Raw genomic sequence first — 13,936 nt, forward strand, 5'->3', positions numbered from 1 at the left:
AATTACTGAACATAAGAGCAGCGTCAACTCACCATCAGTACGATCAAGAATATGACTTTCGCGAAGCGGATCCTGTGTACTGCCTTTCACCCAGGACAACGGAATGGATCCCAGCCGGCGACCCAAAAAAACTACTTCGTAAAAGGGGGAAGCGGAGTGGTCTTCTGGTCAGACTCCGGAGACGGGCACATCGTGCACCACTCCCTAGCATTCTTCTCGCCAATGTCCAGTCTATTGACAACAAGGTTGATGAAATCCGAGCACGGGTAGCATTCCAGAGGGACATCAGAGACTGTAACGTTCTTTGCTTCACGGAAACATGGCTCACTGGAGAGACGCTATCGGAATCGGTGCAGCCAGCGGGTTTCTCCACGCATCGCGCCGACAGAAACAAACACCTTTCTGGTAAGAAGAGGGGCGGGGGCGTATGCTTCATGGTTAACGTGACGTGGTGTGATCATAACAACATACAGGTACTCAAGTCCTTCTGTTCACCTGATTTAGAATTCCTCACAATCAAATGTCGACCGCATTATCTTCCAAGGGAATTCTCTTCCATTATAATCACAGCCGTATATATTCCCCCTCAAGCAGACACATCAATGGCTCTGAACGAACTTTATTTGACTCTTTGCAAACTGGAATCCATTTATCCGGAGGCTGCATTCATTGTAGCTGGGGATTTTAACAAGGCTAATCTGAAAACAAGACTCCCTAAATTTTATCAGCATATCGATTGCGCAACCAGGGCGGGAAAAACCTTGGATCATTGCTATTCCAACTTCCGCAACGCATATAAGGCCCTGCCCCGCCCTCCTTTCGGAAAAGCTGACCACGAATCCATTTTGTTGATCCCTGCCTACAGACAGGAACAAAAACAAGAAGCTCCCGCACTGAGGTCTGTTCAACGCTGGTCCGACCAATCTGATTCCACACTCCAAGACTGCTTCCATCACGTGGACTGGGATATGTTTCGTATTGCGTCAGACAACAACATTGACGAATATGCTGATTCGGTGAGCGAGTTCATTAGAACGTGCGTTGAAGATGTCGTTCCCATAGCAACGATTAAAACATTCCCAAACCAGAAACCGTGGATTGATGGCAGCATTCGCGTGAAACTGAAAGCCCGAACCACTGCTTTTAATCAGGGCAAGGTGACCGGAAACATGACCGAATACAAACAGTGTAACTATTCCCTCCACAAGGCAATCAAACAAGCTAAGCGTCAGTATAGAGACAAAGTAGAATCTCAATTCAACGGCTCAGACACAAGAAGTATGTGGCAGGGTCTACAGTCAATCATGGATTACAAAAAGAAAACCAGCCCAGTCACGGACCAGGATGTCTTGCTCCCAGGCAGACTAAATAACTTTTTTGGCCGCTTTGAGGACAATACAGTGCCACTGACACTGCCCGCAACTAAAACATGCGGACTCTCCTTCACTGCAGCCGACATGAGGAAAACATTTAAACGTGTCAACCCTCGCAAGGCTGCAGGCCCAGACGGCATCCCCAGCCGCGCCCTCAGAGCATGCGCAGACCAGCTGGCTGGTGTGTTTACGGACATATTCAATCAATCCCTATCCCAGTCTGTTGTTCCCACATGCTTCAAGAGGGCCACCATTGTTCCTGTTCCCAAGAAAGCTAAGGTAACTGAGCTAAATGACTACCGCCCCGGAGCACTCACTTCCGTCATCATGAAGTGCTTTGAGAGACTAGTCAAGGACCATATCACCTCCTCCCTACCTGACACCCTAGACCCACTCCAATGTGCTTACCGCCCAAATAGGTCCACAGACGATGCAATCTCAACCACACTGCACACTGCCCTAACCCATCTGGACTAGAGGAATACCTATGTCAGAATGCTGTTCATCGACTACAGCTCGGCATTTAACACCATAGTGCCCTCCAAGCTCGTCATCAAGCTCGAGACCCTGGGTCTCGACCCCGCCCTGTGCAACTGGGTACTGGACTTCCTGACGGGCCGCCCCCAGGTGGTGAGGGTAGGCAACAACATTTCCACCCCGCTGATCCTCAAAACTGGGGCCCCACAAGGGTGCGTTCTGAGCCCTCTCCTGTACTCCCTGTTCACCCACGACTGCGTGGCCACACACGCCTCCAACTCAATCATCAAGTTTGAGGACGACACAACAGTGGTAGGCTTGATTACCAACAACGATGAGACGGCCTACAGGGAGGAGGTGAGGGCCCTCGGAGTGTGGTGTCAGGAAAATAGCCTCACACTCAACGTCAACAAAACTAAGGAGATGATTGTGGACTTCAGGAAACAGCAGAGGGAACACCCCCCTATCCACATCGATGGGACAGTAGTGGAGAGGGTAGTAAGTTTTAAGTTCCTCGGCGTACACATCACAGACAAACTGAATTGGTCCACCCACACAGACAGCATCGTGAAGAAGGCGCAGCAGCGCCTCTTCAACCTCAGGAGGCTGAAGAAATTTGGCTTGTCACCAAAAGCACTCACAAACTTCCACAGATGCACAATCGAGAGCATCCTGTCGGCTGTATCACCGCCTGGTACGGCAACTGCTCCGCCTACAACCGTAAGGCTCTCCAGAGGGTAGTGAGGTCTGCACAACGCATCACCGGGGGCAAACTACCTGCCCTCCAGGACACCTACACCACCCGATGTCACAGGAAGGCCATAAAGATCATCAAGGACAACAACCACCCGAACCACTGCCTGTTCACCCCGCTATCATCCAGAAGGCGAGGTCAGTACAGGTGCATCAAAGCTGGGACCGAGAGACTGAAAAACAGCTTCTATCTCAAGGACATCAGACTGTTAAACAGCCACCACTTGAGTGGCTGCTGCCAACACACTGACTCAACTCCAGCCACTTTAATAATGGGAATTGATGGGAAATGATGTAAAATATATCACTAGCCACTTTAAACAATGCTACTTAATATAATGTTTACATACCCTACATTATTCATAATATATAATAATAAATAATAATCTCATATGTATATGTATATACTGTACTCTATATCATCTACCGAATCTTTATGTAATACATGTATCACTAGCCACTTTAACTATGCCACTTTGTTTACATACTCATCTCATATGTATATACTGCACTCAATACCATCTACTGTATCTTGCCTATGCCGCTCTGTACCATCACTCACTCGTATCTTTATGTACATATTCTTATCCCCTTACACTTGTGTCTATAAGGTAGTAGTTTTGGAATTGTTAGCTAGATTACTTGTTGGTTATTACTGCATTGTCGGAACTAGAAGCACAAGCATTTCGCTACACTCGCATTAAAACATCTGCTAACCATGTGTATGCGACAAATACAATTTGATTTGATTTGGTTTTAAAAATAGCAATATTTTTGAGATTTCATTTTCAAATAACCGAAAGTGAGAGGTTGTAATCTGAATGAAGAATCTATAGAGGCATTGCCTTAGACCACTGCTCCACTAGGAGAGTGGCGTCATGGCCAGGGCCGAAAAGGCTAGCGACCTTTCGGTTACTGGCCCAACGCTCTAACCACTAGGCTACCTGCCACTCCCCTGTGTGTGGGTGAATCATAAAGGAACAGATCACGAGACTAAAAAACTTGCGAAACATTTGTGTGTGCTTCAACTGGAGGAACAGGCTAACAAGGAGGCATTTCTGATTCTTCATTTGTGAAATGCCTCAGACCACTGCGCCATTCGGGAGGCCTCGGTAGGGTGGAAACCTGTCCAGTTCTCCCAACTGTGGTCTGTTGTGATCAGGGAAACATTTTCCACCAAGTTCACTTTATTTAAAAATATATATATAACACTTGATCTTCTTTGAATAAGCTCCTCCATGTATTTTTGTTATTCTGTGCCTCTACAGTTGTTATTGCTATCTACAGTATCTGTACTGTTAGTTTCACCATCCAGTTTTTAAGATGAACTCTTTTGACCTACATAGTTTTTGTTTTAAAGATGAGTACAACTATCCAAAGGTGCAGAATGATGGGCAATTACTCACCCTGTATACATATTTCACCAAACAATGCCATACATATCAAATCAAATATTATTTCAGATTTGTTTTGAAAGCACATTGTGTGCAGGATTCATTCATCAGCATAATCACAATCCAATTCCATGTATTCAATACAAAGGTTGGTTTGAACATTAGTGCACAGAAGAACACTAGAAATAAGGAAAGGTGAATACAATGGAGGAACACAACTGATATGAATGTATAGTATAGGCCTAAGTCCAAAGCAAAGCTCTATAACGGAAGGTCACAATGCTGGAGTTGGTTACTTAGTTTTAACCCAAAGTTACATAGAAGTGGCCCCAACTACATTCTCTGCAATATTGTAAAATAATATCATTACATTTAGACAGTCCTATTGCCTAAATATTTCCATATATTTCCATTGTACATGGTCTGACACTGATGGGATGATTTAGAATTCCATGCAGTAGTATTTACCGATTGACGGAAACAGTGAACACAATTACACACTTTTCTCTTCTGACGAAAACAATATGTTACTATTTTGTGAACAAAACACTTAAGTGCATTTTGTATTCACTGATAACATTTTGTATTTGATGTTTTACAAAATGTGGTTTAAGATATGCAAGTCCGGTACTAAGGCAAAAAATGAATCTGTAAAATGTACAGTATTTGAGCATTTGATCATTGCTGTTCGGCTATAGAAACCTGTCAAAACATATCCCAACATTTCTTGTACGCAATTAAGAAAAACTGTAATGAATGTTCATGGAATCACATTTATAGTTGTTGATGAACAGAGAAGGAATTTGGTCTGCTTTTGAATTGATATAATCTGGGTCTATGAAACCGGACAATAAATGAATCATAGTATCAAGTACTGTAATGAATCGTAGTATCAACTAATGAATTATAGTATCAAGTACTGTAATGAATCGTATTATCAACTAATGAATCATAGTATCAACTAATGAATCATAGTATCAAGTACTGTAATGAATCGTATTATCAACTAATGAATCATAGTATCAACTAATGAATCCTAGCATCAACTACTGTAATGAATCGTAGTATCAACTAATGAATCATAGTATCAACTACTGTAATGAATCATAGTATCAACTAATGAATCATAGTATCAACTAATGAATCATAGCATCAACTACTGTAATGAATCGTAGTATCAACTAATGAATCATAGTATCAACTACTGTAATGAATCGTAGTATCAACTAATGAATCATAGTATCAACTACTGTAATGAATCATAGTATCAACTAATGAATCATAGTATCAACTACTGTAATGAATCATAGTATCAACTAATGAATCATAGTATCAACTACTGTAATGAATCGTAGTATCAACTAATGAATCATAGTATCAACTACTGTAATGAATCATAGTATCAACTAATGAATCATAGTATCAACTACTGTAATGAATCGTAGTATCAACTAATGAATCATAGTATCAACTACTGTAATGAATCATAGTATCAACTAATGAATCATAGTATCAACTAATGAATCATAGCATCAACTACTGTAATGAATCGTAGTATCAACTAATGAATCATAGTATCAACTACTGTAATGAATCATAGTATCAACTAATGAATCATAGTATCAACTACTGTAATGAATCATAGTATCAACTAATGAATCATAGTATCAACTACTGTAATGAATCGTAGTATCAACTAATGAATCATAGTATCAACTACTGAATCATAGTATCAACTACTGTAATGAATCATAGTATCAACTAATGAATCATAGTATCAACTAATGAATCATAGCATCAACTACTGTAATGAATCGTAGTATCAACTAATGAATCATAGTATCAACTACTGTAATGAATCATAGTATCAACTAATGAATCATAGTATCAACTACTGTAATGAATCATAGTATCAACTAATGAATCATAGTATCAACTACTGAATCATAGTATCAACTACTGTAATGAATCATAGTATCAACTAATGAATCATAGTATCAACTACTGTAATGAATCGTAGTATCAACTAATGAATCATAGTATCAACTACTGAATCATAGTATCAACTACTGTAATGAATCATAGTATCAACTAATGAATCATAGTATCAACTAATGAATCATAGCATCAACTAATGAATCATAGCATCAACTACTGTAATGAATCATAGTATCAACTAATGAATCATAGTATCAACTAATGAATCATAGTATCAACTACTGTAATGAATCATAGTATCAACTAATGAATCATAGTATCAACTACTGTAATGAATCGTAGTATCAACTAATGAATCATAGTATCAACTACTGTAATGAATCATAGTATCAACTAATGAATCATAGTATCAACTAATGAATCATAGCATCAACTAATGAATCATAGCATCAACTACTGTAAGGAATCATAGTATCAACTAATGAATCATAGCATCAACTACTGTAAGGAATCATAGTATCAACTAATGAATCATAGCATCAACTAATGAATCATAGCATCAACTACTGTAATGAATCATAGTATCAACTACTGTAATGAATCATAGTATCAACTAATGAATCATAGCATCAACTACTGTATTGAATCATAGTATCAACTAATGAATCATAGTATCAACTAATGAATCATAGCATCAACTACTGTAATGAATCATAGTATCAACTAATCTTATGGAAATATAAGAAACGGATGAATCTTGTATCCATCCATCCATATGAGAAAACCCAGACATGAGACACAAATGGTAGAGAGGTGCTCACGCCAGCACGGAGCTGATTTATTAGGAACTGCAGGACAGTTGGTTTGGCTTTAAAACGTCTACACTCAGCACTCTAATGTACAACAATAGCAAGAGATCATCCCACTTTCTTTTCAATCCTCCTTTCACTTCCTTCTTATCCTTCCTCTCCTCACTTCCCACCCTCCACCACTCGAACAAGTACAGTGTGTGTGTAATAATAACAATAATAATATTGAAGAGCTTATATTTGTCCTATTTCACACATATATTAATACGCATGTGTGAATTGGACATGTGTTTTTATGCATATCCCAACTCCCTCTGAGACACCCTCGGAGAGTGGGGTCACAGCCAGGGACAGAAAGGCTAGTGACCTTTCGGTTACTGGCCCAACGCTCTAACCGCTAGGCTACCTGCCACCCCCCTGTGTGTGTGTGAATCATAAAGGAACAGATCACGAGACTAAAAAACGTGTAAAACATTTCTGTGCACGTCATCTGGGAGAACAGGCTAACAAGGAGGCACTTCCGATTCTTAATTTGTGAAATTATTTCGGAATAATGTGTTAGGACACTTGTTTAATGTAATTAACTATTTATTGTCCAGTAAAATGAACATATATCAAATTCTAAAACCAAAGCTGTTCTTCCCTTTTGTTTGGGCGTATTGGAAGGATTGTCTTAGTGTGGTCCCTTCACCAAGGACACTACCAGAGCCAAGGCATCTCACTAGTTTAACACGGCATCCTCTCTTTGTCTCCTTTCCTTCATCTGAACTGGACTGGTTAAAGCTTATTATTCCCTGTAGGCATTCGCCATATTTCTGCCAGGAATCCTAACCTTTCTTTTATGATCAGTGTAGACAAAGGAAAGGAGATGAGAAATGCCCCCATTGAAACGATTGAGATACAACCATGGTCATGATGGCAACACAAACATAAAACAGCACCAGCTCATTGTATATGACAAAGGGTATATCACAGTAATATTTATTTAATGTCAGAGGTAAAACAACATATTTACTGTTAAAACATCTTAATTGGTATATAAATGGTTCACTACTGGTTTGAAAAGACATCTCATTTTGCTCAAGGTCAACAGGATGCCTGTGGTGGGGTATTAGCATGAGGGCTATGCAGGTGTGAGGATACTACACCTGTCTGGTCTCACACATTTGTCCATGGTGTGACAACACACTTGTTTGATTGTTACTTAGGTGTAACATAGCTGCAGATTCAATTAGTGATTGAATAAAGACCAAGCCATCCTCCAAAATCAATATGGCAACAATGACAGGCACACAACTGAACTATGTCTTTGGCCTGAGGGTATACAAGGCAATATGCACATTGTTTCTGGAGGTTGGTGATGTTGTTGGTTGCATGCATATAAGTGATTAGAGTAGTGGGGGTGGGGGGTGGGGGGGGGGGGATAGATGAACAAATACAGAGTGCATTTGAGCGTGAATTAGTATTTATGCAAGGAATAAAAAATAAAAAAGCTACAACATTTCAACAAAGACCCCATCTTGTATTCCCTGTGGTGGTCTTTCTTAGACAGTGGATCCCCTGAATTAGATTGTTTTTTTCTTATTCATCAACAACCTCAGTGGCTCTTCTCTACTCCAGCAATCATGAGGGTAAGTGAAATGTCTGAGCATCGTTCTCAAAACGTCTTTGCATCATTGAACGTCCCTCTAATCATTTCCCATGGGTCGGTCTCTCAGGCCCCGGGTCATGGTCAACATTTCCCCTAGGCTGACCGTGGGCGTGGGAGGGGTGCCTCCGGATGACTGACAGCTGGTCAGGCCGGGTGTAAACCAACCAGCAAGGAGGAGATCCTACAGGCTCCTCCTCTGTCTGTGTGGCGCCACACAGGGCCCTGGCCACTAGGGGGCAGAGTTTGACATGGAGTCCACCGAGTTCACACTGCAGGAAGACAAGCGGCTGTTGGCAATGGACACCTCGGGGTGCTGGAGGGAGAGAGAGACAAGAAGGGCCTTCTACGCCATCAAAAGGAACATACAATTTTACATACCAATTAAGATCTGGCTAAAAATACTTGAATCAGGTGTACAACCGACCAAGAATTCACAAAATGGGACAAACACCAAATTGAGACTGCATGCAGAAATCTGCAAAAATATCCTCTGTGTACAACATAAAACACCAAATAATGCATGCAGAGCAGAATTGGGCATATACCCGCTAAATATCAAAATCCAGAAAAGGGACGTTAAATTCTACAACCTCCTAAAAGGAAGCGATTCCCAAACCTTCCGTAACAAAACCATCACCTACAGAGAGTTGAACCAGGAGAAGAGTCCCTTAATCATGTTGGTCCTGTGGCTCTGTTCACAAACACAAACAGACGCCACAGAGCCCCAGGACAGAAACACAATTAGACCCAACCAAATTATGAGAAAACAAAAAGATAATTGCTTGGAAAGAATTAACAAAAAAACAGAGAAAACTAGAATGCTATTTGGCCCTAAACAGAGAGTGCATAGTGGCAGAATTCTTGACCACTGTGGCTGACACAAAATTAAGGAAAGCTTTGACTATGTACAGACTCTGTGAGCATAGCCTTGCTATTGAAAACGGCCTCCGTAGGCAGACCTGGCTCTCAAGAGAAGACAGTCTATGTGCACACTGCCTACAAAATGAGGTGGAAACTGAGCTGCACTTCCTAATCTCCTGCCAAATGTATTACCATCCTAGACCATACATATTTACCTCAGATTACACAGACCCACAAAGAACTTGAAAACAAATCCAATTTTGATAAACTCCCATATCTATTGGGTGAAACACCACAGTGTGCCATCACAGCAGCAAGATTTGTGACCTATTGCCACATGAAAAGAGCAACCAGTGAAGAACAAACACCATTGTAAATACAACCCATATTTATAGTGAGAGAGAGAGGGGGAGCGAGAGAGAGAGGGGGAGCGAGAGAGAGAGGGAGGGAGCGAGAGAGAGAGGGGGAGCGAGCGAGAGACGGGGGGAGCGAGCGAGACGGGGGGAGCGAACGAGAGAGAGAGGGGGAGCGAGGAGCGAGAGATGGGGAGCGAGAGAGAGAGGGGGGGGAGAGAGAGAGAGAGGGGGAGCGAGAGAGGGGCGAGAGCGAGAGAGAGAGAGGGGAGCGAGAGAGAGAGAGAGAGAGAGAGAGAGAGAGAGAGAGAGAGGGGGGAGCGAGAGAGAGAGAGAGGGGGAGCGAGAGAGAGAGAGGGGGAGCGAGAGAGAGAGAGAGAGGGAGCGAGAGAGAGAGAGAGAGGGGAGCGAGAGAGAGAGAGGGGGAGCGAGAGAGAGAGAGGGGGAGCGAGAGAGAGAGAGGGGGAGCGAGAGAGAGAGGGGGGAGCGAGAGAGAGAGGGGGAGCGAGAGAGAGAGGGGGAGCGAGAGAGAGAGGGGAGCGAGAGAGAGGGGGGAGCGAGAGAGAGAGGGGAGCGAGAGAGAGAGGGAGCGAGAGAGGGGGAGCGAGAGAGAGAGGGGGGAGCGAGAGAGAGAGAGGGGGCGAGAGAGGGCGGGAGCGAGAGAGAGGGGAGCGAGAGAGAGGGGGGGAGCGAGAGAGGGGGGCGAGAGAGAGGGGGGAGCGGAGAGAGAGAGGGGGCGAGAGAGAGGGGGGAGCGAGAGAGAGGGGGAGCGAGAGAGAGGGGGAGCGAGAGAGAGGGGAGCGAGAGAGAGGGGGAGCGAGGAGAGGGGAGCGAGAGAGAGGGGGCGAGAGAGAGGGGGAGCGAGAGAGGGGGGAGCGAGAGAGAGAGGGGGAGCGAGAGAGAGGGGGAGCGAGAGAGAGGGGGAGCGAGAGAGGGGGGAAGCGAGAGAGAGTAACTGTGCAGTGGGAACAGTGTGTGTGGATGTAACTGTGCAGTGGGAACAGTGTGTGTGGATGTAACTGTGCAGTGGGAACAGTGTGTGTGGATGTAACTGTGCAGTGGGAACAGTGTGTGTGGATGTAACTGTGCAGTGGGAACAGTGTGAGACAGAGTATTGGTATATGTGTGTAAGTATGTACCGATCCTGTGTGTGTGCCCTCACATGTCTCCTGAAGATCCTGTCCAGCAGGCTGCGTCGGGGAGGCTCGGGGGGGGTGTTCCAGTCCAGATCTGGGGGTCTGGTCCCCTGGGGCCCAAACATGTTCAGATCACTGAAACACTCTGTATCTATCATCTATACAGAGGGAGAGAGAACGAGGGGGAGAGGGGTTCAGTATATTAGAGTTAGTGTAAGGACAGTATATCAAAACCACCAATAATTCAGTCTTTCAGGTTACGTTGCAGACTACCTCTGAGAAGAAACCAGAGGAGAGGGACAGACGTCTCAGTTAGTTCACCCACCTCGTGCTGCCATGGGATGGACACGCAGCCTGTAGAGAATTTGAAGTAGAAGTCGTTGTCGGTTTGGTCCAGATTTACTCCCTTGACTGTAGAGAACTGCTCAATGTCCAACACATCCTTACAGTACACCGCCCGGGGCTGATAGAGAGAAGAGAGGAATGGAGGAAGAGAGGGAATATGTATGGAGGGAAGGAGGGAGGGAGAAGAGAGGGAATATGTATGGAGGGAAGGAGGGAGGGAGAAGAGAGGGAATATGTACGGAGGGAAGGAGGGAGGGAGAAGGGAGGGAGGGAGAAGAGAGGGAATATGTACGGAGGGAAGGAGAAGAGAGGGAATATGTACGGAGGGAAGGAGGGAAGGAGAAGAGAGGGAATATGTATGGAGGGAAGGAGGGAGGGAGAAGGGAGGGAATATGTATGGAGGGAAGGAGGGAGGGAGAAGGGAGGGAGGGAGAAGTAGAGGTAATCAACCATGAATGTAACTGATTGAAACAGTTGGTTGGTTATATATTGAACACTTCCTGGTCTTGTGTTTCTACTGCTGAAGCAAGACCAGAGATACAATCCTCCTCCTCTTCTACTTACGTCCGGTACGAAGGAGGGCTCCTGGATGCCTGCCTCCAGCCTTTTAAAGTTGATGTTCCTGAAGAAACAGTGAGCCTTCACCCCTGATGACCCCTCTGCTGTACAGCCCAGTCTCTGCTTAGGATCTTTGGTCAACAGCTGGAGAGAGAGAGAGAGAGAGAGAGAGAGAGAGAGAGAGAGAGAGAAGTAGAAACGATGATGCAATGTACAGATGCTTATTTTAAAATATAATGGGATCAGCTACTCAGGGTGATTACCCAATATAGTCTGAGGTTCCTGACGACACACTAACTCAGCCTCCGTCTGAGGTTCCTTACGACACACTAACTAGGCCTCCGTCTGAGGTTCCTGACGACACACTAACTAGGCCTCCTTCTGAGGTTCCTGACGACACACTAACTAGGCCTCCGTCTGAGGTTCCTGACGACACACTAACTAGGCCTCCTTCTGAGGTTCCTGACGACACACTAACTAGGCCTCCGTCTGAGGTTCCTGACGACACACTAACTAGGCCTCCGTCTGAGGTTCCTGACGACACACTAACTAGGCCTCCGTCTGAGGTTCCTGACGACACACTAACTAGGCCTCCGTCTGAGGTTCCTGACGACACACTAACTAGGCCTCCGTCTGAGGTTCCTGACGACACACTAACTAGGCCTCCTTCTGAGGTTCCTGACGACACACTAACTAGGCCTCCGTCTGAGGTTCCTGACGACACACTAACTAGGCCTCCGTCTGAGGTTCCTGACGACACACTAACTACACACTAACTAACTAGGCCTCCGTCTGAGGTTCCTGACACACTAACTAGGCCTCCGTCTGACTGACACACACTAACTAGGCCTTAGTCTGAGGTTCTTGACGACACACTAACTAGGCCTCCGTCTGAGGTTCCTGACGACACACTAACTAGGCCTCCGTCTGAGGTTCCTGACGACACACTAACTAGGCCTCCGTCTGAGGTTCCTGGCCTCCGTCTGAGGTTCCTGACGACACACTAACTAGGCCTTAGTCTGAGGTTCCTGACGACACACTAACTAGGCCTTAGTCTGAGGTTCCTGACGACACACTAACTAGGCCTCCTTCTGAGGTTCCTGACGATACACTAACTAGGCCTTAGTCTTATCAATCAATTAATGTGCTCTCACCACCCTACAGATGGCCTTGGTGTCTTCTGTAAACTTGTCGCTGTACTCCTCCTCTTCCTCTTGCACCCTCTTCTCTACCTCCTCCCGCTTCACTCGTTCTTTGCGTGCGCGGAAGGGTGAGCGTCCAGCGGTCATCTCGTAGATGAGACATCCCAGCCCCCACCAGTCTGGACTCATCCCATAGCGCTCGTTGTTGATCACCTCCGGAGCTACACACACACAGCACAGTACAACACCAGATTGTCCCAATGCCATGTTCTCATCATGCAGGTTTGATGATATCTTATTTGTATGGTAAAAGGTATAAATTGATAATGTATTACTATAATGTAAGGTTTTTGTTCAATGATTTTATAGATGTATTATAAATGTATTGTAATAGCATATGGAGGTGTCTCACCCATGTAACCCACTGTTCCCACTCTGCCTCGTATGGGGTCTCCTTCAGCCACTTTGATGGCCAGGCCCAGATCTGAGATCCGGATGTGTCCTACAGCATAGGGGAAGAGGTCAGGGGTCAAAGATCAGTCATATTTAGCAGAGAGCCTCTCTGAGTTCAGACATTATCCCAGTAATTACTGTATGCTATTGTACAGTAGGAAGAAGGTTAACTCACCATTATCATCTAATAAAATATTCTCTGGTTTTAAATCCCTGAGAAAAAGTTCAAAAACCACAGTTAGTTTGGTGCATTTGACATTGGGACTAAACCCAATACATCATGTGTTGACATCACGTGATCTCTGGAGACATTGGTTTAGCGAATGACAATCAGAAGAACAGACAGTTGATTAGGGTATAGGTGGAAGTAGATAGAAATGGGTTGCCCCCAACTGATCTGTAATATCTTGCAATCTGGAACTAGATCTGTGTTTAAGGGCACCTTCTATTCTGTGAGTGTAGGTGATAAAAAGATGATAAAAAGCTGTCACCTGTAGACGATGGATTCCTGGTGTAGGTGGTCCAGGCCGCAGCAGATCTGGGCAGCATAGAACTGGACCCTGTCCTTCTCAAAGCCTGGAGTCCCCATGCTATAGATGTGGAACTTCAGATCTCCTCCATTCATTAAGGTCAACACTAGACACAGAGCGTCTTTGGTCTCATAGGCATACGCTAAACTCACCTAGAGAGAGG

General features: G+C 44.5%; 1 protein-coding gene and 1 long non-coding RNA gene across 6 annotated transcripts in view; one reads left to right on the forward strand and one right to left on the reverse strand.

The window, feature by feature from the left end:
- Positions 1 to 7,709: 7,709 nt before the first annotated feature.
- LOC118373255 (G protein-coupled receptor kinase 5-like) overlaps positions 7,710 to 13,936 on the reverse strand; it is a 70,098-nt gene continuing 63,871 nt past the window's right edge. The window contains exons 9-16 of one of the 2 annotated variants that reach the window (XM_052479119.1): positions 13,735 to 13,925; positions 13,419 to 13,456; positions 13,203 to 13,292; positions 12,803 to 13,011; positions 11,655 to 11,792; positions 11,071 to 11,208; positions 10,772 to 10,903; positions 7,710 to 8,708 (exon numbers count right to left, since the gene is read on the reverse strand). In XM_052479119.1, the coding sequence (XP_052335079.1) occupies positions 8,625 to 8,708; positions 10,772 to 10,903; positions 11,071 to 11,208; positions 11,655 to 11,792; positions 12,803 to 13,011; positions 13,203 to 13,292; positions 13,419 to 13,456; positions 13,735 to 13,925 (1,020 nt within the window). In that variant the 3' untranslated portion in view covers positions 7,710 to 8,624. Of the gene's footprint in view, positions 8,709 to 10,748; positions 10,904 to 11,070; positions 11,209 to 11,654; positions 11,793 to 12,802; positions 13,012 to 13,202; positions 13,293 to 13,418; positions 13,457 to 13,734; positions 13,926 to 13,936 lie in introns of both variants that reach the window. The other variant, XM_052479120.1, reaches the window with a different exon arrangement.
- On the forward strand, positions 11,802 to 12,623 carry LOC127911725 (uncharacterized). Of its 4 annotated transcripts, XR_008079110.1 has the most exons (4): positions 11,802 to 12,070; positions 12,107 to 12,286; positions 12,323 to 12,394; positions 12,545 to 12,617. It is a non-coding gene; the product is annotated as an uncharacterized LOC127911725 (long non-coding RNA). The 4 variants fall into 4 exon arrangements; XR_008079111.1 differs by lacking the exon at positions 12,323 to 12,394 and having other exon boundaries at positions 12,545 to 12,623; XR_008079108.1 differs by having other exon boundaries at positions 12,107 to 12,394.

The sequence above is a fragment of the Oncorhynchus keta genome, chromosome 25 (assembly GCF_023373465.1).
Source record: "Oncorhynchus keta strain PuntledgeMale-10-30-2019 chromosome 25, Oket_V2, whole genome shotgun sequence".
NCBI classification, from domain to species: Eukaryota; Metazoa; Chordata; class Actinopteri; order Salmoniformes; family Salmonidae; genus Oncorhynchus; species Oncorhynchus keta.